Source organism: Gopherus flavomarginatus, chromosome 5 (assembly GCF_025201925.1).
Source record: "Gopherus flavomarginatus isolate rGopFla2 chromosome 5, rGopFla2.mat.asm, whole genome shotgun sequence".
Classification (NCBI taxonomy): Eukaryota; Metazoa; Chordata; order Testudines; family Testudinidae; genus Gopherus; species Gopherus flavomarginatus.
The window spans coordinates 72,433,627-72,458,602 of NC_066621.1; the positions used below are offsets into that span (position 1 = coordinate 72,433,627).

A 24,976-nucleotide genomic window follows, 5' to 3' on the forward strand; every position below is an offset into this window, starting at 1 on the left:
AAGCTACATAAATCATTCTATCTTGTGATTTTGTATTAGTGCTTTCAAGCAAGATATAGGTCCACTATACTACATGCTATAGCAGAGAGAGTATTTAAAAGGAACTCATCAGTGGCATGTATTTTTGTTGAATCTAAAATCAATGTCATGTTAAATCGATGATCAAAGATTAATCATCTGTAATACAAATAGCACTTTTTTTGTGGCACTGTGAACACCGACTCAGCCCTTAACTCCAGACACATGCCGAATTTTACAAAACAAGTAATATATATATTTTTTTAAAAGTTGACAGTACAGTTAAAAAATAAACATTGCTTTATTCACTAACACATTTAAAATCTCAGTATTGTACATATAGATTAGTTTAAATGCAATGTTTAAAAAATTATTCCAGGATTAGTGAATCATATACATCAGTATGATACTTAACTGTCAAAAATACCAGTCCATTTACCTGACAATATCAGTTGGAAACAAAAGAGGCAAACAGCTTAGTAAGAAAATCTATCCTTTCCTGCCACTTTCTCCTGCAGTCTGAAACTGGCAACATTATTAAACAATTTACATAAAGAAGATAAACCATAGTAATAAAATTTGCTAGAAAAACAGTATAGTGTTCTCTGGTTGCATGCTTATTTCATGGTCATTTGCTTATATCATCGCATGTTAAACCTTTCCATAGCACAAATATCACCACTATATTGGGGAAAAAATTTGTTCATTGGGTTACTCTTTATACTTAAAAGCCAATAAGCTTCCTCATTTACCAATTCCATTGAAGCAATCCACTGTTGCCTAAAAATTACAGTAGCTACAACACTGAACTTGTTTCCCTGTGGTTAAAGGACACTTTTAGAGACACATATACAGTCATAGTATATATTTTGTACGTTCAGTATTAATATTCAACATCAAAACTAGGTATTCAAATGTACAAAAACTCAACACAGAATATTTAATACTTTCAGATTCCCAGTATGGCTTTTATTTTTGCCACTTTGCAACACCTTGCAGGAAAAAAATATATAATCTGTGAAAGTTTATAACCCTAGTTATGCTAATAAAAGTTTGTTGAAACAATGCTTAGCCACTAAGAAAAGGTAAATAGTTAAATACTGAGACAGCTTAGACCGACCTGTTCTTATGTAACATTAGCTGTTAATTTCATGATAATTTACTGTCTTTTAAATAGCTTTTTGTGCATGCGAAAAAGTGATGCTTTAAAGCGTAAAATGTGTATGTTTAAAGCTGATCCCAAAGTTTTTAACTTTTTAATATATACTATAATATGTGAAGAAAACAACCCAATGTTCCTAGAGTATAAGATTACATAGTAAGTGCTCTCAGAAAATGACCTAAAGTAAGAAATGGGGACACGTGTTAAATCAGCTTCATTGTTTTACTACTTGGTGCTTCTGCACATCATTGCTGCATCCTTATCTTTAAGTTATTTGTGTCTCTCCTTGTTTTTTAAGATGCATTGTCCATTGCCAACACAACTACACTGCTGGAAACTTTTCAAGTGTGGCAAACTAAGACTTTTTTTTAAAAACTACAAAGACTTGGTGTAACTGACATTCTCTTAAATCTGCATGAATACAACATCAGATACTGAGTTTACTGGTTTTTAACTTGAAACCAGACCTTTTGTGCATCTTGTTCAGAGGTTACATTACCATGTAGTATCTTTTCACCTTACTACTTTACACATGCTTTGCCGGTTGCTAACAGTAACAAAATTATGAAAATAATTTAAACATGAAAATATGAAAACTGCACGTTTTCCATTTAATTTACAGTATTTGCTGCTTTTTACAGATATTTTACAAAGTGCTTGTATTGTTTACTATGGTTTGGTAGAGTATACAGAATTACAGCTATTGTAATGAATCTTTGGCTTATTGCACTTCATAATATAACATACGTTCTTAAGCAGCAGACTAATCTTAGCTATATATGCACTTCTACAATGAATCAGAGTTTTTAAAGTTACATCAATGTTACCACGCAACCTCAGCTCATCACATATACTAACTGCCAATGTTAAAGATTTAACCAAGTAGCCCTGGGGACACTCAAGTCAATAAAGATTCTGAAAAGCCTGGCTAAGAAAGCCAACTGAGTATTCAGTCATCAAATGTGGTCAGTTGCCACTCTGCTCTTAAAGCAATGGAAAGAGATGTACATGTTCGTAATCTTCCTGGCCGGTAGGAGAATCATGTGATGTTCATTAGAGGTAAACATTTATCATTAGAAATTCTACCAGTAATGTTAGTTCTGCCCAAGACACAGATTTAAAACTCTGTTATAATATAATAATCAGCTAATTAGCCAGGTATTTATTATATTCTTTTTCTGATTCACAGGTTTTCTCTGCTAAAACCGAAAGTGGAATCGAAAACTTGTGGATTTAGTAAACAATGAGTTCTTTAGCTGAAAGGCAAAATAGATGATGGGGGTTTTGGTCTGGTACATTTAAATAACTATAACTTTCAAAGTGCAGATATAGTAAAATTCCAAATAACACTATTTAGCATGCTACATTTTGGGAGAATAAAGCAAGTCCATTGCGTCTTCAGCTCACAGTTCACTTCACAGGGCTTTTCACTCTTTTGCATAGCACTGACAAACTGAAGTTTGCATATGCAGCCACTGCTAAGCCAACACGATGCACTGCCATATGGAGGTTCAAAGTTTCATGATGACTGCAGGTTCACTTTTAAGATATACTATATCATTTAATTATAGAGCGAGCATTTTCACATCTTGTGTAAAATGCATATAAACAAGGCACTACTCATTGTAAGGTGGATATGTCTTTAAAATACAGTAAAATCAGTAAAATATTGTAATTAAAATTAGATAGCAAGGGCAGTGCTCATAAATAGCTTGTAGCTATCTTGCACAAATAGCTGAGAATTAATATACTTCATACCTTTTCAGACAGCCCCATGACAAAATAAAAAAGGTTTCTTCTTGGTAAGATTAAAAACAAAAAAATTCAAGGGTTCCTTCTATCAGGACAATGGCTACATAAACATACATTGCTTGGCATTTTTTAAATATTAAGAATACTTAACTTTATCCCTTCATAATCACATTCACATACAAACACAATGACATATATAGATCAATCTGTATTACAGTCCAGCTTCCCCACACTGAGGTCTGTTCAAATTCACAGCCCTGTGATTAATTCCTGAAGAATTTCTGACTAGGCGGTTCAAACCATTTTATCCCTTTGTTGTCATTCTCAGAGATAACATGTGCATAATCAGAAATCATACTATGGGGCAGGACCCTACTAACTTAGTATAGTTTTTCAAATGATGTCTTGTAGAGTTAAGAAATAAAACAACTAAGTTTCCTTAAATAATGTAGTCTAAACTAATCTATCAAACCCCGGCAAAAGTACGGTAACTAGCAGATTATTCTACAGACTTTTGATGTTTAAACTTTATTGTGAGGAAACTCTTTAGCAGATGAGGATTATTCGGAGTAAAAAATAGAAAATAAATTAAACTATTCTTTTTTTTCATTAGTCTATCTCAATTCTGTGCCTTAAAAAATCCAAAGTAGAATTAAGTCAATATATCTTTAAAACACATGTTCCTAAAAAATGAATACAAGTTGCAAGCCTGTGAACAAATATTATATATGAAATGTAGTGGATACAAAAAAAGATCATTTTGCCTCCATGTTAGCTAATTAAGTTGTGATGTTCTAGACACTCATTCTCAATCTTCTCTGTAGCAGGAGTTGTCCAGTACATTTCTTGACATCTAGCTGGAAGCTAGTTGGCACTGCCCCTTCTTCTCCCATTTAGAAGGATGGGAAGCTCAGGATAGTCATGACCCTCATACACCTGATCACAACCTCTCGGGGAAAATCACAACCCTTATGCTGGGAATCAGCGTCATAGGATTTCCAAATAATATATTGATTTTTAGACCCATGAGATTTATCCATTGTCCAGACCTATGGATAGCTACAGAACAGCTACAAAACAGGGAAATTGAGAAATAGTATTTACCAAGCCTACAATACTCAGTAACAGGTGTCTTTTGGAAAAACAAATGTTTAAAATCTTTGGACTGAAAGCAAAGGGTTAAAACTATCATATGGCTTTCAACATACTGCATACTGAGCAGATCACAGATAAATAAGGACTAGAGTTTCAGGGACTAAAATCGGATAGCCCCTCCAGCTACATTGCCTGGGATAACTCCACTTTTCCTTCTGTGGCAATTACTTCCTTTTCCATGTTTTCATACGTCTTGCATTCACACAGTTTCTGCTTCAGCTTATTGAGTTCATATTCATGCAGAATTTTTTGAGTTAAGAACTTTTCACGTTTTATTCTGGCTTTCACCTCTGCTGGAACGTCTGGAATCATCCAGGCTACAAAGAATTTGACAATGAACACAATATGCTGCCCAAAAAAAAAAAAAAAAAAGGCAAGAGAAAGTGATGATGATGTACTGCATAATAAAGGAATAATTAGATCTCCAGCTAAAAACTCACAACACAAGAGCTAGGTATTATTATTAAAAAGAAATGTTCTCTTTTCCTTTAAAACTGAGCATACTGTAACATGACTGTCCTGGAACAATACACATCATGTTACAAACGCTGCTATTTCTGGATTTTATGTACAAATAAAATGATTATAGAACACCCTTACACTTAAACACCAACTTTGATCCCAAAGTGCTTCATAACAGATTCAGGAGGAAGAGTGATACCTTCTGAATCGCTAGCCCCATTCTGCTGGATCTAGATGCCTCATTGGAGATATATGTATCAGGGTGATTACCCCGCTCCGGCCCTGAAGGGGTTAAAAGCAGCCCTGGAGAGGGCTGTGGCTGGGAAAGGCTAATTGGGGAAGTAGCCACAGCTGAGGTGATGCCCCAATCAGGCCACAGCTGGCCCTATAAAAGGGCTGTGAGCCAGGAGCTCAAGAGAGGAATCTCTCTCTAGTGGTACAGAGAGGAGGACCTGGCTGCCTGGGAAGCTGAGGGGGATACCTAGGGTGGAGCAGGGCTGGGGAAGGGCAGAGGGAGCTGGGGAGCTCCAGCCTAGCAAAGCCCCAGGCTGCAGGCCGCGTTGAGGGCCCACAAAAGGGTACTAGGACTGCAGAGGGGCAGCCCAGATATAGGCAGAGGCAGCTGATCCAACCCCCTTGCCAATGATGAGTGGTTTATAGACTGCAGTCAGCCCCAGGGAAGGGAGGCTAGACGATGACTGGCAGTAGCCAGTGAGGCAAGGTGGTGATAGGAGGTTGGGGGTTCCCCTGGGTGGGGAGACCCAAATTGTGGATTGTTGCTGTGGGCAGAACCCCTGGGCAAAGGGCACTGGAGTCCAGGAGGAACATGGGGGCCAGCGACAGATGAGACATCAGCCAGCAGAGGGCACTCCAGAGTTGGAAAAGAACTAATTCCCTAGACAACCAGCAGGAGGCGCCATGCAATGAGTCTTCACCCCATCACAATATCCCATCCACATATTGACCCAGCTCAACTTGTGAGAACTGACAGGATTGCAATGGGAAATGCCATGGATGCAGCTCATAAACAATCCCCCTATTCCTTTGATAGCCTGCAAAAGGCTGGCTTACTACTCAAAATGATTGACTTGAGCAATTTTAGCTGCTGCTCATCGTCTTAAAACACTTTTTTAAATGTCAGTACTGCAGTCCTCTCACAAGCAGCACTCCCAACTAAATGGGAATTATACATATGGGAGGCCTAGTGGTTTAATTATTTTCTTATTTGCATAAAAGGATTTAACTCTGCTCTTTTCTTTGGACCGAATCTCTTGATTTCAAAGGGAGTGTTGCTTGAGTAAGGACTGAGTGAAAATTGAGGGTTTGGTCTTTATTTTCTACAGCTGACATATTCTTTGTGCTGCTTATACAAGCGAATACAGGATACTATCAGCTGCTGTTTCACTTTCATAAAAAATAGTAACTATATACAAAATGTATAATGTATTGATTTCAGAAGACTGGCACATACCTCCATTATAATGATAAAGGCCATTTTTGCAGCAAGAATGTGCCAAAACTGCATAGTATGTAAATATTTCTTCTCGTGGCCTGGTGGATATCGATAGTCTCTGTACCTGTTAGATATAAATAAATGTAAAGGTGAAATGTTATATTTAATCTGAGTCAGACTACAAGCTCAGTGACACTTACATGCAAATACAGCTGTCATTTAAGAAACTTTTTGATCTTGTTCTAAATGTTCTGTTCTCTTTGGCAGGAACAGGTTGGCCCTCATAACTTGTTTCTATTGCCAGTTTGCTCAGATACCCTTATTCACAACAACACAGGATGGCTGAGGATGTGTGAGAAGTGAAATTTATACGTGGATTACTACTGTATTCAGAGGGTGACCAAATAATGGACAATTCCTGAATAGCACAATGGAAGCTGATTGAATGGTATCAGAATGGACAGATTTATTGGACAGATCCAGGGCTCAATGGGTGAGCAGGCATGTGTGTGTTCAGCATTAATATCTATGGCAGGATAAAGACAGACTACGGGAGCTTTACTCTGAGTCATGATCTATCTGTAGTGGATTTGTTTTGTATCCAATTGTATGTTTCCTTTTTGTCATGGATATCTCTGAAGTTCCTTCTCCAATCCATAATTCCTTCACTATGGACAAATCCACACTTTTTCACCAACACATTGAACCCTTATGGACATAAAATTCCTCTGCCATTGGAAAAATATGTCTATGCTAATGCACACCAACTAAGACTATGTCCCAATGTGTGTATACAGATATTGGCCCTTCTGTATAAAATGTCAAATACCTAGGCAAAGCCAGGCAGAAGAAGACATTTTGAAAATGCAGGGCTCCATCATGACAGTGTGAAGCACAACATTGCTCTTGAGAAACTTGTGCTATGCCAGGGCCTTATTCTTTGGGTATTTTTTCACTCCATTCTAAACCTGATTCTAGGAGGTTTACTTGTCTCCAATCAGGCAACAGAAGCACACCACATGCACTGTGTGTTCAATCAAAATTCACCAGCTGAGCTTGGATTTTGAATACTTGCATCAAACTGCTTGTGACAGGGGTGACCAAACTTACTGGCCCTCTGAGCTGCATACAATAATCTTCATTAGTTCGAGAGCCGGGACCCACCTGCTGGGGGCTGGGGCTTCAGCCCCATGGGAGGTGCCTGATGGGGCTCAGGGCTTCAGCCCTGCTTCTGCTGAAGCCCCAAGCCCTGGACTCCCCTCTCCGCTGGGCAGAAGCCCCTACCCCACCACCCCGCAGCAAGGCAGAGGTCCTGAGCTTCCCTGCTCTGCCCTCAGTCTGGTAGGTGGAGAATGGGGGAGAGCGAGGGGAGCTCCATGAGCCTCACTTTAATGGTAAAATGTGGTTTGCACGCCACAGTTTGATCACCCCTTACATAGACCAAAATCAGTTTTAGAAACAGCCAAATACAGAGGTGATAATGAGTTGTGAGTATCTGGGTTCCTTAGATTCAGTTAGATGCCTTCAGACCTATTGGTTGCTTTCTCTGTTACACCCTTTTTTGTGCCTTTTCATTTATTAGTTACACCAACTTAGATTCCCTTTGACTCAAATGAAAAAAAAAAGTGATTTTTGGTGGTTAGTGGGGTTATCTAAATCATTTTCTAAAGGAAGCTAGAGCCTGCACTAGTTCTAACATTAAAGAATTAGGCCTATCTATTTTCTAATTATATGAGAACTATTTACTTGGAAAACTGCACATAAAACATAAGAGACAATTAATTTTTTAAAATCACCACAAACCTGCATGTGAGAAAGTTCTCTGGATTATTTTCAGGCCTTTTTCCCTCTAGAAAATCTGAGACTTGGAACACAGAGAGACTGTTGTTAATGTACCCAGACATGGGCGAATCTTCATTTGTAGAATAGGCATAGTAGTAAACTAAACGAGGAATCATATCAGATGTGAAGGCTACAATAAAGGCCTGAAAAAAAAAAACAGAACTTGAGATGATGATAAGCATGGCATAAGCCGTGACTTAGTGTCTTGCTTAATATTTTTCTTTGAAATGAAATATCTGATTCTGTTTGACAGTCCAATGTGAAGTTGGAACACTGGATGCAGCAGTTTATTGGTTTTCAGTTTATAAAAAGTATCTTTAGCCACAGCTGCTATCTGGACATCCAGGAGCAGCTGAGGATCTAACTGAACCCAGAGACTGTGAATCTTATTAACTATTCTCAACTGAACGAATGAAATTACCTTGGCCAACTCCTATGGTTTCCCTTAGCCAACCAGCACTGCCAATACCATATCTGGACTGAGCTTCAGCAAACTAACTCCCATCCATGCCTCAGTTTGGCCAGACACTGGGAAAGTCAAGTGAATGATGGTGACTGTCAGTAGCCAAAGACTGAGGCGAGGTGGGGAGACCCAGAAACTGTGGGGGTACTGCCAGGGGGTAGCCCTCATGAGAAAGGGGGGCACCAGGTCTGGGAGGGACACGGGGCCAGCGGTAGCAAGGCACCAGCCTGCAGAGGGCACTCTGGGTCAAAACAACTAATTCTCAGGACGGCCAACAGGAGGCGCCGCGCTGGTGAGTTGTCACCCCCGTCACAGAGGAGTTCCAAAGAGGATGGAGCTCGGCTGTTCTCAGTGGTGGCATATGACAGAACAAGGAGCAATGGTCTCAAGAAGTCTAGGTTGGATGTTAGGAAAAACTATTTCATTAGGAGGGTGGTGAAGCACTGGAATGAGTTACCTACGGAGATGGTGGAATCTCCACCCTTAGAGGTTTTTAAGGCCTGGCTTGACAAAGCCCTGGCTGGGATGATTTAGTTGGGGTTGGGCCTGCTTTAAGCAGGGGGTTGGACTAGATGACCTCCTGAGGTCTCTTCTAACCCTAATTTTCTATGATCAACACCCTGGTAGCACTGCAACGCAAATGGTGGTGTTATACACATAATGAATAGGTTCTATACACAATAAGAAACAGTAGAAGCTGATTATAAAACCTATGAATCCTGAAAGTATAAAGCATCATATGAAAATGGACTTAGTTAGTTTACTTACATTAGTGACAACAGACAAGATGGCCATTCCATTTAGAATTTCTTGCCAGACTCCTATACTGTGGGCTTTGGCAGCAACAGGCCTCCTGAACTGAGTGGTAAGCTTCCAGGAATCTACTCGAATCTCCAAGATATTATTCATCAGTGCAAGAAGGGGAGCCAGTGGAAAAGAGGCCACGAACAGAGTAATAAATCCGAACTGAATGACTACATGGGAGGAAGGAAAATGAAAAACAGTTGTTTTGAACTCTAGGGAAATTATCTTTAAGTTCGCAATTCATGCTATTGAAATACCAGAGCATCCAAGATAACCCTACCAAGTGAAAAACAACTCTAGTGGAATGTATTCATATCACCAATTTTCTAAATTACAACAGTGTGCTAATAAAAGTATAGTATCCAAGTACTTTCAAGAAAGAATAGTGTGTGTGTGTGGTAACTGAAAGACTCAGCAGTTTGGAAAAGAGACTGAATGTACAAAGCAGTAAAGTCTGACTGACCAGACTGGGACTGATGCAAGACTTTACATGCTTGCTCTCAAAACCTCCAATCTGTACAATTATTTTATAGACCAACCTCTTTCAGTTTTTAATTAATTTTAATTCATTCCCAAACAAGAAATTGTTGAACATATATTCTTAGCTTCTCTTCTTGTGACTCTATTGTTCATGTGTTTACTGACAGTTCATTACATATGTGCCGCTGGTAAATCTTAATGTGAATTAAAAAATTGCAAACTGTATACATAAATAATCACTTTAGCTACTACCAAAATGAAACCACCTCTGGCGTGGTATGTGGCAGCCTTTTCAGTTGTGCCAACACTACCACAATAGTTTAGGCACAGAAAGTGAAAAGGAATCCTATATCTACTTAAAGCCCCAGGAGAACGTAAAACACCATAAAATTTGGCCAGGACATGGGTGTTAAATATGGTTCCAAAACTGTCATGAGATCTCTAATAACCACATGTGGTCAGGACTTCAATTTTCCATCACAGCCAAAAAATAGAATCTCTAACAACCAAGTGGTCACTGAATCATGCTGGGGCAATCGTCCAATTATGATTCAGGAAAAGGAAAAACATCTACTGCATCTTCACTGCCACCAGCAGCTACTACAGCAGCTATTTTTTATCACAGCCCAAGGTGAAATGGCTACATGACACGAATGTAGCTAGGTAGTTCCAAATAAGATTTAGATTTATATGCACAGCTTAGGAGTAGCATTAAGAGGGACACCACCAGGCAATCCTTTCAACAAATGTTGTCCTTTCTATTTGACAAACACTGACCTTTTTTTCAGTGTCTTTTGGATTTTGCATGGGCTTAATTTCTGGTTTTTTTAGTTAGCTGTTTGCAAACTGTTTCATCAGTCATGTCGGCATCATTTTAGAAATAGTGCCAGTTGGTTAGCTCATGCTCCCTCTGCTGGTCAGCTCGGTAGTATCAGAGCACAAATCAGTGCAGATCCAAAACACAGTGGATTCTCTAATCTATACTGTGGATCTCATATCTGCAGTGCAGATTCTTACAGCATACATGGCACTCATCCCATGGTCAGAGTTTCCATTGATATCAGCGGAACTAATGCCTAGGAAGAATGGCAGAATATTCACTAGAGAGATGCAGTGTGGATAACAGATCCACCATCCAGCTGAGAGAGAAACAGTTCTTGGCTATATAATACTATGAACAAGAACTTTACTCAATGCATTATAACAATATAAAGGCAGCTTCATTTATTGGGCTAACCTATTTAACTCCTTCTATCAGTGAATTCTATGCTGTTCACAATACTTATCAGAGAATACGCCAACCCCCCAACTGGAAAGTTCTGTTCTTATAACCATAATAACAAAGTTTCTTGTCCTCATTTCAAAGTTGGGTTTTCAGCTCACCCATTTCTAGATATTCATAGAATAGCCCCAAGGCTCCAAAGCTCTGCAGATCATGATCCTGCTCCCAGCGACTATATAAATTCTCTGGATTACATCTGGCTTTCCTGCGTCCCCACCAATTCCAAATCCATCTGTGTGTGTGTGGAGATGGGAACAATAAGGGAGGGGGGAATATAGAGTCATGATTAGAGAACATATTGTGCACTATACATTGATTCATAAGCACCTCATTCCCCCGAAGGAAACCAACTCCTCACTCCTATACTGAACAGACTTTACAAACATCTCCAACAGAAAAGAAGCCAAAAGAAAAGAACTCTAAAAATTTGATTTACTTTTCAGCACTTATGCGGTTAATTTACCTACAGCATTTCTCTCAGCTTGGCCAGTGAAAAGATGCTAGTCATCACCCTTAATTTCAGCCATCTACAAACTGAGTGGCTCAAGGTAAGGCATCACTTACGGTACAATGGCCTCTTGTATATTTCCCCAAATCTGTTTGCCAGCCATAACTATGGTGAGCTGTGTCGTCAATTCAATCAGGCAGCCTGCAGGATCACACTGACCAAAAAAAGAAGTTGGAGAGAAAACAATAATGCAAGTTACTAAGTTGGCCATCACCTGTATACAATACAATTTAATGTAAGAAAGAGTTCTTAAAGTGCTCAGGGAAAGTAGTAATTTGCACTTCAGCTCCCAGCTAAAAATTCACCTTCAGGGAGACTGTTACAAAAGGCTAAACTGTGTTGTATTTTTGTCCAAAAAGGAAATGTGCTAGGTAAAACATTTCAAAATTGAAATATTCAGACCATTTGAAAGAGAAAAAGTTACTCAACAGGGCTCAGACTGGCCTCTCTGGGTATATCTACACTGCAGTTGCGAATGTCTTTCCCAGCACAGGGAGACAGACTCGTGATAGCTCTGCTCAAGCTAGCACACTAAAAATAGCAGTGTGAATGGAGAGGCATGGGCACTGGCTTGGGCTAGCCCCCTGAGATTGGACCCATGGGGTCAGGTGAGGGCTTGGACTTGGGTAGCTAGCCTGAGTCACTGCTCATACAGCAATGTCCACACTATTATTTTCAGTGTGCTAGCTTGAACAGACCTAGTCCGCACTCCCAGCTGAGTGCAGACATACCCAGTATGGGTGCATGTGGATGGTGCATAAGCAGTCTCCCAACTTCCTCCAGTAAGTTTCTGCCTTTCCCATTGAGTCCAGCGAGATGCCAACATGGCACCAACATTGGTACCTCGAAATACCAGAGGCCAAATCCCAAGTACTCAACTCCTGCATCTCCCATTCACTTCATTAGAGAGCTGGATGTATTTAGAACTTCTCAGGATTTGGCCCTCACTGTTTGCGGATTTTCAAAATTTCTGCTCCGTATCAGGGCCACCATTAGAATTGACTGGCCCAGAAAACATCTAGAAGACTTCAGTCCCTAACTTTGCTAATATAGCTGCCCTTTGTTTGCCTTGAGCTTTTTCTCCCTCTTGCCCTCCAGGCAACATTTAACACCCAATATTGCCTTCAGAGGTTTACACATGGCTTCACTGGGAGTCATGCATGAATATCCAAAGCCAGAACTTTTAGAAGTGTTTTGCATGCAGCAGCAGGCCAGTAATCTTTGATGCTAACCTCAGTGTTCAAAATGCTGGTGGAGATACCTTAATGTCAGTGAGCACTGTCGTTTATCCTGGTTTTAATCTGTGCAGAGGAGCACCGTCTTCACCCGCATACAGTACTCACAGAGCCAGAGGCCCCACTAAACAGAACCAGTACATCATTGAGTTAAGTAAGGTGCCCATCAGTGATTTAGAAAAAATAATCCTCAAGGTCCTCATGCTGTTTAGGGACAGTAAATTCTCATGGTGGCCATCATAAAGAGCAGAAGTTTTAAAGACTAGTCTTCTTTGCAAACAGCAAGGGTCAAATCCTGAGAAGTGCTAAATACATCCAGAGCCAGAAAGGGATTTAGATTCTTAACTGCTGCTTTAGGCACATAAATCCAAAATCTAGATCCTCCAAACCCTCACTCAGCAGCCACCTAATCCTGTAGCTATCTAAACTCCCTAGGTACCTACATTTACACCTGTAAAGTCCCAGCGGTGAACAAACTTCTTCCAGTAGGCATGTGCAATACCGTTCAAGTCATGACTTTGCCAAACTGTTCAGAGCCAAGCTCATGTTTAAACTCTGGCAGAATCCTGAAACTACATATTTTTTCCATCTATCTTATCTGCAGGGCCTGATCTGGTAGGCAGGCTTAGAGGTCGCCTTAGGCCCTACCTACCAGATCCAGCCCTGCACAAAATACAGCTGTGACAGATATGACGATATCCTGCCGTATCTTGGGCAAACCTTATGGAATTAAATTTTAATACCTTTTGGGTCCCTTATATTGAAAATGCAAACTGTGTATTATTGTACAGAACTTCTTTAGGAGGAAAGCAGTATTAATTAAATCTCTGGAAGATATTAGGAACTTCAAAGGTCTTTTGAGGACTGTAAGTGTGAAGTGGACTTCCTAGGAAATATGTAGGGGTGAGGGGAATGCAAATGACCCACCTCAAATCCATCTTTTGGAAGCTGTACTTTGAGCAGAGACCCATTGGCTAATTACCTGGTCATGATCTCTTCAAAGAGTTATGCTGGATAAATGAGAAACTCTCTTACTTTTGAGGATTCTTGTTCAGAGCAAAGGGTCTGAAGGACTGCTCCTGTCAGAGCCCAGGTTGTAGCTGAGGTGATCGCTGGTAAGCTATTAGCATGTGTGTAGGTTTTATTGTCTTTAATATGTTTTCTCTATAGTGCTTTTACCTTAAGAACATGTGCTTGCTTAGAAAGAACTGTGTGGTAACTTACACTGTGTACCGCCTCTAAGAAGAGAATGAAGAAGTCTGCTCAGGCAGCCTGTATTTTGCAGTGAATAACACAGTGAAAGCAGGGACCTGGAAATACCCTAGTCAGGAGGCAGAGAGACACACATTTCTCTTCAAGAAAGGCAACGGCTGGGAAGCTGGAAGACCAAGAATGGGTGCCCTTGCTGGACAACTGAGGTGAAGTACAGGTACAGTTGCCCCAAACTGGGGCAACAGCCTTGGAGGTGGTCATGGTGCCAGAGTCACCATTATACTAACAGTCCAGTGACTGGAGATCTAACCCTGGTTATGAAAGACCTGGGTTCAAATCCCCATTCTGCCTCATTCACAGTAGGGACTTGAACCCAGGTCTCCCATCTCCCAGGTGAGTGACTTGCTCAATGAGCTATGGGTTATTCTGGGCCAGGGCCTCTCAATCTCTCCTGCTGAAACTATTCCATATTGTGTAAAACACTTAAATAGTCGTTGGGGTAGGGACTGGAGACCAGGTCTCCAGGAGAATGCGCTAATTGCTACGCTATAGAGTTATTCTCTCTGGTCCAGTGGGTCAGGTGCTCTAACCGCTGGGCATAAGGGAGCTGCCACCATCACCATCATTTTTTCGCAAGAAAGAGCTGAATTGGCTTAGCCGCCTAACTCCAGAAGAGGGTTCACAGCTGTGAATCCCTAGTGGCGATAAGCATCTCCCTCCAGCACCTAACTCCCTTTGAAGAGCACAGCTTAGGCCATGTCCCTCTCCTCTGAATTCCCTATAGTATAGTTTAGGCATCTCCCCTTTCAGCTTGCTGGCTTCTGAATCCCATTCTTAACTACCTAACTTGCCCCTTCCACTGTATAGGGAGCCTCGGCAGCTAATGTAGGGCTGTGGATTCTACTGGGTGGCAGGGTGCCTAAATGTTAGGTGTTGCAATGCTGACCCTAAATTCCCTTTAAGGATCTAGCTCTAGACCCTCAGATATACCTGAACTCCACTTGGTGTCCCCAAGAAGGAGGGTCGGGGGGGCGAGGTAGCTTTCTATTATCTTTTTGTCTTTCTGATCCTGGGAACTGTCAGGGGTTAGTTCGGTCCCTAGTGCCAGTTTAGAGCAGCAACGGGATTCATTTCAAGTACCTTCCCACATCTAGAAAACTTCTGTTATCATTAGGGAGGATCTGGCCAACTGTACTTATTATATATCCTCCTCCTGAAGTCCATACCTCTTCGTTTCTCCAGCGACTAAACATGTATGTATATGTGCCAGGGTACCCCACAAATTTCCCTTTGAAGAAAGCCACATAGAAGCAGGATGAGTAGTAGTTGACAAACTGGAACAGGAACATCTTCATAGTGAGTCTGTTCTCATACTCCAGGTGAGTTCTTGGGATCTCTGGGAAACCAGAATAAACAGTTTTAAATTCCCTTTACCCCATTTCAAACATGGATTCATAAATGTTTGTCACCCTCAGCATCTCAAGAAACAGCTCAAGAAAACACATTACGGTCAGCAGCTGGCATTCCTGTTGTCAGACAGTATAGCCTCTATGCACAGCGAACGGAGGGGCATGGGACTCATTCTACAAATGCTAATCGGATCAGATTTCCCCCTTTTCACATACCGGCTAGTGTCACCAGCTCCACCTTGGAATCTTTAATCACTTAATTCCTCAGAGCAGCATTTCCCAAACTGTTGGTTGTGCCCTTGCAGGGTGAGAAAGTTTCCATTTTGGCAGTAAAATAGAAACCTAGCATAGATGGAGAAGATATCCTGTCTTCTGAAAGAGAATCACTTGCAGTTTTATAGGGCTGGATCTTCAAAAGTACTGTGCCCTTCAACTTTAGGTGAAGCTAGTCGGGGCTGTAGGTACTCAGCATCTCTCACAAGAACTCAGGCTGGCCAGCAGTGGGCCGAATCTCCCTGCAAACATACTGCAAACATACTGGACTAAGCTGGCTTTGGGAAAGGGCTACTTTACTCTTCCCTGCACGAATGTTGGCGAGTTTGGCCTGACAAATAATTTCTGGAGCCCATAAAAGGGCTTTCAAGTAATTGGACAGTCAAAAACAGGGGAGTCACAATAGGGAAAATATATAGGGAAATATTTGGGAATTCTGGTCTTAGAACTACTGAATGACACACTTTGCGTTTGGGTTCAAATTTTGCCCTCAATTGTTGACGCTACTGGTAATTAAACTTGTGCATCTCAGAGCAAAATTTGGCCTAGCTGTTACATATAATTCAGGAATAAAGGTGGTAAAACACATTCTTGACAGATATAGTCAATGCTTCATACTCCGTTCTTCCACTAAAGCTTCAGGAATCCCAGCAAAGTGTAGATTCTCTTCTCAACATTAGAGGGCAGTAGTCACACAAAAGTAAAGAAGTGGATGATCTTTTCTGATTGTAGCTGATCATCACAAAACAGTGTGAGCTAATTTACAGAAGGAAATGGTATTTCACAGACTAGGAATTAGTCCTTCACATTGATGTGCAGACATAAAAAAATGATTGCTTGAGCTTTCATGCACATATTAGTGGGATTTAGCAGGATTCAATTTAAAGATGAAAAAACAAATTAAATAGGAATAATTTTCTCTTCTATGCAAATTATTATCTTAGTAGTTTATTTGCACCTATTATCCCATTATTGGACAGAGAGGGGAATAAAAGTTAAGAGCCAGACAATGAAATTTAGCCCAGAGAAGTGAGCACTACAGAACTACAGTTCTAGATGTGGTTTTCTTGTCCCAGTTCTGCTCACACTGAAGCCCATGGCAGAACTCTCACTGTGATTTCATTACAAATAGGGAGTAGGTAAGCTCTGAGTATACAAAGACAGGCAGCAGCAAAGTGAGCTGAACTCTCACAGTCCAGCTCTCAGAGTGTTACTGACATGATCCAAGACAGACCCCTTCCTATCCTTAAATCTAGAAGTATGATGCCAGGATTAAGACCATCTGAATACTTGAGTATTAGTTTCACAAACCAACATGTTAGTGGACAGTACTTTTTTAGTTAGCTTGTTAAAACTGAACATTTGGCAACACACTCATTCTCTGTGTGATGCAAAGCAACTTCGAGGTGCTGAAAAATAATAAGCCAGATCGTTCCCTCCTAGGAAAAACACACAGAAAGGGTCCTGGGAGAGGAAATTTCTATAAGAACCTCATTACGCAAATAACCATACACACACCCATGTCAGCAATGGGCCTCCAGCAACATTCTCCAGTTCCTGGGCAGCTTGGCACTATCAGGGACTCCCACCTGGTCACAGCCATGAGGAAAAAGATGATACAGTCCTAAATCCACCTGCTCCTGCCCTCAGTCTCCACTCCCTTCCCTGTATGAATGCTTGATCTGCAGGCTCCAGTACTGTGGAAGCTTTCCCCACCCTGCTCCTTTTCCATAAGAGAGATCCACGTGTGCGAATCTGGATGAGACAATTGTACCCAATAAAATTAAGTTAAGGAGCATGCTTATTTAACTGGAATAATTGTCCTACTTGATGTAGAAAACAGTGCTCCATTTTTAGAATCACAGTCAATTCATATTCAGGACTTCTAAAGGAAATTCTGCTAAACCAAGATGGCTTGATCTTGCTTTGAAGAGTTTAATATTACACACAATTATAATTTTTATTTAGACTTCAGAACACGATTGCCTTGGTGTCAGGATAATTCCAGCATGTGCAGACATATACAAAAAGATACACACATAACAAGACAAAGCCACTTATGACAATAGCTATTTAGATACAGTAACTCCTCACTTAACATTGTAGTTATGTTTCTGAAAAATGCAACTTTAAGTGAAACAATGTTAAACAAATCCAATTGTCCCATAAGATTTAATGTAAATGTGAGGGGTTAGGTTCCAAGGAAATTTTTTGGGGTAGACAAAAGGCATTATACTGTATACTGTACAGTACTGTACTGTGGCTGGGAACTGCCCCTGGCTTACCCACATAGGTACAGCCCGCTGCAGGCAAGGACACTAGGAAGCACCTTTGCACCAGCAGCAGCAGCTTCCTCAGAGAACAGGCTCGGACTTTGCTGGGAATGCTCCAGGTCCACCTCTTCCTGTCCCTGCTCTACTCCAGACCCACCTCTTCCCACCCCCACTCCACCTCCTCTCCGGAGCATGCCACATCCCTCACCCCCCAAAGTCCTAAGTGCCGCCAAACAGGGAAGCACTGGGAGGGAGGGGGAGGAGGCAGAGAAGCGGAACTTGTGCAATGCTCCCTTGTAAAGTTGCTGCTCTTCCACAAAATCTTACAAGCAGGCAGCTAAACAATGTTATAAGGGAGTATTGCACAACTTTAAATGAGCATGTTCCCTAATTGAGCAGGGACATAACATTGAAACAACGTTAAGTGGGACAACATTAAATGAGGAGTTACTGTACAAGGAGACTGAGTGAAATTGTTAAACTTTGTCCAGCATAGCCATAGTAACAAGACAAAGACTCATCACAAACCTATAGGGCCTGGGCACAATGGGAATTGTGCATGAGCAAGGAAAGCAGTATCAGGTCCCTATAGATAGATTCTACTTTTAGTGACTCCATTATAGAGCAGAATGTCTCCCTGGCAATTCTGTCCTCTTGTGAGTTGCTTACCCATATCAGTGATCCAGACAGCTATTTTCTCATACAAGAAATTCAGTATCATGATGATGACAAAGTTCAGGCATGATGCGGTTACTGAAGTTGCCAGCTGTGGGGTCAGTAATCCACTGATGGGTTGCAGAGTTTGTGTATTCTCCATGATGCTGGCAAAGGCAGCATAGACTGCAAGACGGTACACTATCACAGCTATCATGCTAGCTATGATAAGAGAGATCTAAGGAAAGGACAGAGATGTAGAATTTACATTACAACATAGTTACATGCATGCACTTTAAGAATGGAAATTCATAGGGTCATGCTTTAGCTTTTTTTGTTTTGCTTTCGTTCTTTTGGCTATGAGTTCAGGAGCACTGAAATGCAAAGTACACAGATGAAATACCCTGTTATATTAGTTACATAATCCACCAAAAGTACTTTATCAGCATAGAAGTTTGACCGTTTAATAATTCTATTCACCTGTTAAATTATTTGTTCTATGTCTGTACAGCATCTAGCGCAACAAGGTTCTGCTCCATGACTAGGGCTCCTATGTGCACAGTAGTACAAATAATTTATAATTATAATAGTACTGGGTAGTCCATCTCTCTGCAAACTCACTGGTTATATATCTATCAAACTGACACTACATTTGATCTTAGCAAAAAAAAAATTCCCCTTTTATTTTTAAACATGATAATCCATGCAGTTTTCTGTATTAGATTTTCTCAAAGATAATTGGATTATACTAAGGTGTGACCCTGGGTGAAATTTGGCCCTAACCTAGCAAAACTCACCAAATCTTTAGTTACTGATAGATCTTCAAGATATTTATCTTCTCCATATAAATTAAAGTGTACTTTGCATGACAGCAGGAAACATGCAGGATAGTATTAACTGGGAGATCTAAAACAAACACTGTAATACAAGTTAATGTGATAATGAAGATCAGCGATTGTAATACATGTTAAAGTGATGATTCAAAGAGATGCTCACCCAGAACAACACTGTAGTTCCTGAGATGCAGAACCGTACAGCCTGGCTAGTTAGAGGCAAATAAGGCTCCATCTCCTGCAACAGTCAAGCAAGCACAGCACAGTTCACAATCCACATACATATTTGGACCCCAAGCAGCACACAATGCCTGGAACAGCTGTGTGAAAGCAAACATCCTATGAAAATCATTTTAACCCCTTTCATTCTGAAGAATGTATGTTTCATGGTTTGCATGTGGTAGCAAAGAAATCAGAAGTGAAGAGGCCAATAAACAGTATCAATAATAAAGCCAATAACCAGGAAGACTAGGTTAAACAAAATCATGCACAGTGCCTGAAGGACGATTGTGTTTGCTTTCTCCAATTAACAGTATTTGATTTTGAGAACAAGAGAAAATTACTTCTATAGTTCCAAGTCAGTTGTAATACAGCTCTGGCTTCAAAATTTCATTACTGTTTTCAGTGTTTTTCACATCAAGGTTTCTTACAATAAATGTTTACTTAAATGTACTAATTTGTTCCACACAGCCACAAAGCATTTTACTCCACTCCTTCAAATCCTTTTTTTCAGTTGAAGAAATGGTTAAGTTTATTAGTTGCCAATCTAACTGCACTATCATGCAGCTATATCTCACCCCAAAGATTATTCCTATATAGCACAAGAACAGTTTCCCATTTTCATGTAAAGTCTTCTTTTTAACAACCATTTCTAACTCCTAAAATATCAGATCAGATGGATTAACAAGGGCTAATACAAAGGGCAGAGAAATTAGCACAGCACATAAAATCTGATAATTATGTTACTTATGCCTCGTCTACACTGAAAAAGTTATACAGGTCAAAGGTGTCAAAAAAACACAGCTACATTGATCAAGAGTGTGAAAAAACCACAGCCCTGACTGACATCACTACGCCAACAAAATCCCCAGTGTAGACACAAGTCTGTCGATGGAAAATAGTTTCCGCAGACATACATAATTTCATTCAGGGAGGACATGTTCCTACACTTACAGAAAGCCATTCTGTGGTATAGGCTGCACTACCTATACCTGCACTACCTATACCCACACTACCACTGGTATAGAAATCATAGGGTTAGAAGAAGGGTCATCTAGTCATATAGTCTCCATAGTGTGGAACTCTCTAGAACAGGGGTGGGCAAACTTTTTGGCCCAAGGGTCACATCTGGATATGCAAATTGTATGGCGGACCATGAATGCTCACAAAATTGGGGATTGGGATGTGGGGGCTCCAGCTGCGGGTGCAGGCTCTGGGATGGGGCTGGGGATGAGGGGTTGGGGGTGCAGGAGGGTGCTCTGGGCTGGGACTGAGGGGTTCGGAGGGTGGGAGGGGGATCAGGGCTGAGGGTTGGAGCGTGGGGGGGGGGGGTCAGGTGTGCAGGCTCCGGAAGGCTCTTATCTCAAGCAGCTCCCGGAAGCAGCGGCATGTCCCGCCTCTGGCACCTACCCAGAGCATGGCCAGCTGGCTCTGCATGCTGCCCCGTCCACAGGTGCAGCCCCTGCAGTTCCCATTGGCCAAGGTTCTGGGCCAATGGGAGCTGCGGGGGCAGCGCTTGCAGTGGAGGCAAAGAGTGGAGCGCCCTGGCTTCCTCTATGCGTAGGAGCTGGAGGGAGGGACATGCCGCTGCTTCCGGGAGCCATGTGGAGCCATGGCACACATGGAGCAGGGCAATCCCTGGACCCTGCTCCCCAGTGGGGCTCGGGGGTAGGATTAAAATGTCTGAAGGGCTGGTTGTGGCCCCCGGGCCATAATCTGTCCACCCCTGCTCTAAGACAAGTGCTGTTTTCTCATTATGTCTGTGTACAATGCCTTCCATGATGGGGCTCTGATCCTGAGTGGGGTCTCTAGGTACTACCATAATACAAATATTAGTACTGCTACTACTACTAATAATACCATATAACTACTGAGACAAAGTAGATGCTTGTTTTGAAATAAGGTGATATTGGACCTCAGGCATTTTCTTGAAACTACTTTATTTCTGTTACACAAAACCACCAATACTGGACAGAATACGGTTCTCTGTTACTCTGATGTAATGCAGAGTAATTTTACTGGATTCAGTAAATGTCTCTCAGTGTAACTGAGAAAAGCATTTTCTTTTGTGTCAATCACATAGCATCAATCATTTTATGTGAGGGCTGTTCATAACCAAGACAAATGACAAGATTCTTTAGCCAGCTGAAGACCAATCTGTGCACAAGACACAATTTGAATTTGAAGTGTATAGCGCTGTACTTTTTTGGGTGAAAGATATGACTGTCTAAAATACACTTAAACTTTTATCAATGAATAATTCTGAGCACTCTTGCAGCTTGATTGGCATAAGATATTCAATGATAGTATACAATAAAAGTCTTCCCCCTTAACGGAATTATAAAAACAACTGAAGTTAATGTTATATGTATACAAAACCAATGTCCTTTCACACTTTCAGTATCACACATTAGGTAATGAAAGGAAATGAAGCTACAGTGTGGCTAACCTGTATAATTTTCTATGGCTGAGCACTGACAGGGATTGCTACAAAAGCCTCTGAAAATCTGCAAAGATAACAAATGCTCTCTGTCATAAAGAAAAGGCTCAGAAGGTAACTGAGGTTTTAATGGCAAATGTCAATACATATTCAAAGAAAAAGAAACAGCTATGCATTGATTTCTTGTTGTCTTATAATGCCATGCTCAATTTTCATGTCTGAGACAAGAAAATACATTGATGGGCAACTCCTGATCTCCTGTACAAAGACAAAACAAACAATTTTGCACAGGAGTCCACCATGCTTTTAGGGGTGATGGAATCGTTTCTGAGTCTAGCAGTACCAGCAAATCTGCTCCAGATACGCTGCAACTATAGCTTATATGTAACTGTATAAGCATCTATGTTTGCATCACCCTCCATGACCCAACACTGGGATTTTAGGTCAGTAGATGTACACAATCACTATCCACTAGTCATGCCCTTACTTCCCTGTTCAAAACCCACTATGTTTTGTCATGGACAGTGAGACTGCTGCACACTGCTCTACAAGACACGAGAGTTATGTGACTTTCCCACATAGTAGAACCACAGTGGTTCTGATGCTTTGTGGGTACTGTGGAGCTATACAAGAAGGAAAAGTATTTAGCCCTAAGCACAGACAGGGACACATGTCAACATATATTATTAAACAGGCAGATGTTCCTTTCCAATGAGTCTGATCCAGTAGTCAAAAACAGTTACTTGTCTGAAATGTTCTTTCGATCAGTCTAAAAACAAAAACTCCACAGAGCTACACCCATGGCCTTGAGCTCAAGCAGTCATGCTGTGTGATTTTCAGAGATATTTATCTCACCGTTGGAGTGCATATCACACTGAGGCATAAAAATGACAATGGTGCCCTAGCATAATTAGAAAAACTCTCAGTGAGAAAAAAAGATCAGTGTATATTTCTCCTAAAAAGTAAGGAGGCTTGAAGGGAAGGGCCATTCTGTTCATGTAACAGTATGCTGCTTTTACAGTCATGGCTAAATTGAAATTTTTCCTCTGAAAAACGTGTTACTTTCATGTATCTGTTTGCACGACTGGTGAAAAGGAACTATTTAAAACACAGTTCCAGGGACAAAGAGTGTGACTGAGACAGTCCATTTTAAGATGAAGGAGGCTATTCCAGAATACAAGAAATCTCAATCATATATTCTAGAAACCTGCAAATTAACACCTGCTTAAAGAAATGATAATGGAAAAACTAACAAGCACATAATATCTAATTGCATCCCAAATTTAACTTCAGACTCATATCATGGGCCTTCACAAGGTTCACTTCCTCAGCACTTAACACAAGCAAGTTTAGCCATCAGAGGACAAACACAACACCTATCCACCTTTCCTGCATCTTTTTTGTGTAAGGAGTTATTTGTCTTGCATTCCGTTCTGCAATGAAGACAACAAATGTGTTTTCTTTCATTTGGAAAAATTATAGGTTTGTTTCAACTGGAAACAGAGAGGAGGGATACTTCAGTTTGTGCTGTATCATCATTTCTGTATTCAGCATTCCTTTTAAGTAAACAAAAATGTCTACTGCACAGAAACCCAAGAGCCAGTATGACTTTTGCTATCTCTGTAAAGCAGACTTTTCCTTTTCTATACCTAGTACTTTCTATTGCTTTGCCGCATTCCTTATCATGCAGACAGCAAACATCTGTTGATTGGTCATTTCTCCTTAGCTACATTGTGTGCGTGTATGTGTATCTATCTACATATACATGTATATATATAATTTGTCATATTACATTCATGTAAAGAGTGAAAACGTCAATTCTTACCATGCAGCTACCTGCTGCAAGAAAATAATAGGTGACGAGTTATGGGGCCAGATTCTGCCCTAGTTTAAACCTGATGTGTTTCTATTGTGTTCAATGAGATTGCACGGGATCTGGGCTGACTGAATTTAGTCCTATAAAGTTCTATATGCCAAACTTTCTACTCCCAGACATAGGACTTGTTAAAAAAATATCATCTACCATCATTCTGATGAAAAACAAGGAAAATAATTTCACCAAGTGTTTGCAACATCTTTTTGACGCTCTCTGTATATCTTGGATCTTCTACAACCATCATCACCATAATGTCCGAGTGCTTAACCAGCTATCAGACACCAAAGTAAATGCGAGAAAATTTCACTGAGTTGAGTAGATTTACTTCAGATTGCTCCTGGTATAACAGACAGCAGAACGTGCCTCATTGCTTCGTGTAGCACAGTACCTGAAAGTCTGCTTTGTCCTCATACAAGTGGTTCACTGCCACTATAGTGTCACAGATCTTTACTCAGCAATTAGATGCTAACTAGTTCCTAAGACAGAACCATCACATTACAAAAAAGTTAGTATGGAATTTTAGCATAAAGTTTTGTCTATTTTGGTGTCCACCCAACAGACATCTTCACACACTGAGCATTTTTTTTTAATTACCTGAGTCACTGGATTCTTTTTCCTGTGGGTACATTTGGCTTCATATTCTGGCCTCAGCTGGAGCTGTTGCTGTTCCTCTTCAAAATCAACCAAATCCCATTCATATTTGAGTCTAGCCTGTCGCCGCTTCCAAAACTCCAAGAAAAGTGTTACTGTAAGTGAAAAATGTCAAATAAATCACGTTATGAAAAGTGAACTGACTGGTAGGCTCTAGATACCACCCAAATTAAACAACCCTTCTCTCTCGTGTCTCATGATTGCCATTCTATTACTTCTTCTCTCAATGTGATTTGCCTGATGTTCATTCCATAAATCAGCCATAAAAGAAAGCTCACTGCTAAGAGCTGTAATATGAATTAGATATATTTATTGGTAAATTGAAGTGTAGATGTTGTTGAGTAGAGAGCAGGATGACAAAGTAGCAAGCCCTCATGACTGCATTAGATAAGACACACACATTTTATTACAGTGATTAGTTAAAACATAAGCAGCTACACAGAACTAACAAATAAGCTGGGATATTTCAACCTAGGCCATTGGGTACAAGAATCTATTATGGAAACATCTTTACTATAGA

At 40.6% G+C, this 24,976-nt stretch overlaps 1 protein-coding gene across 6 annotated transcripts in view; it reads right to left on the minus strand.

Annotated features, from left to right (window-relative positions):
• Positions 1-300: 300 nt before the first annotated feature.
• Positions 301-24,976, minus strand: part of ANO5 (anoctamin 5) — a 91,771-nt gene continuing 67,095 nt past the window's right edge. For all 6 annotated transcript variants that reach the window (XM_050955285.1, XM_050955280.1, XM_050955286.1 and 3 more), the window contains 10 exons: positions 24,400-24,551; positions 19,434-19,508; positions 18,453-18,675; positions 15,055-15,224; positions 11,438-11,535; positions 10,975-11,105; positions 9,076-9,281; positions 7,806-7,987; positions 6,021-6,126; positions 301-4,435 (listed from right to left, as the gene is read on the minus strand). In XM_050955285.1, coding sequence (XP_050811242.1) covers positions 4,211-4,435; positions 6,021-6,126; positions 7,806-7,987; positions 9,076-9,281; positions 10,975-11,105; positions 11,438-11,535; positions 15,055-15,224; positions 18,453-18,675; positions 19,434-19,508; positions 24,400-24,551 — 1,568 coding nt within the window. In that variant the 3' untranslated portion in view covers positions 301-4,210. The remainder of the gene's footprint in view (positions 4,436-6,020; positions 6,127-7,805; positions 7,988-9,075; positions 9,282-10,974; positions 11,106-11,437; positions 11,536-15,054; positions 15,225-18,452; positions 18,676-19,433; positions 19,509-24,399; positions 24,552-24,976) is intronic.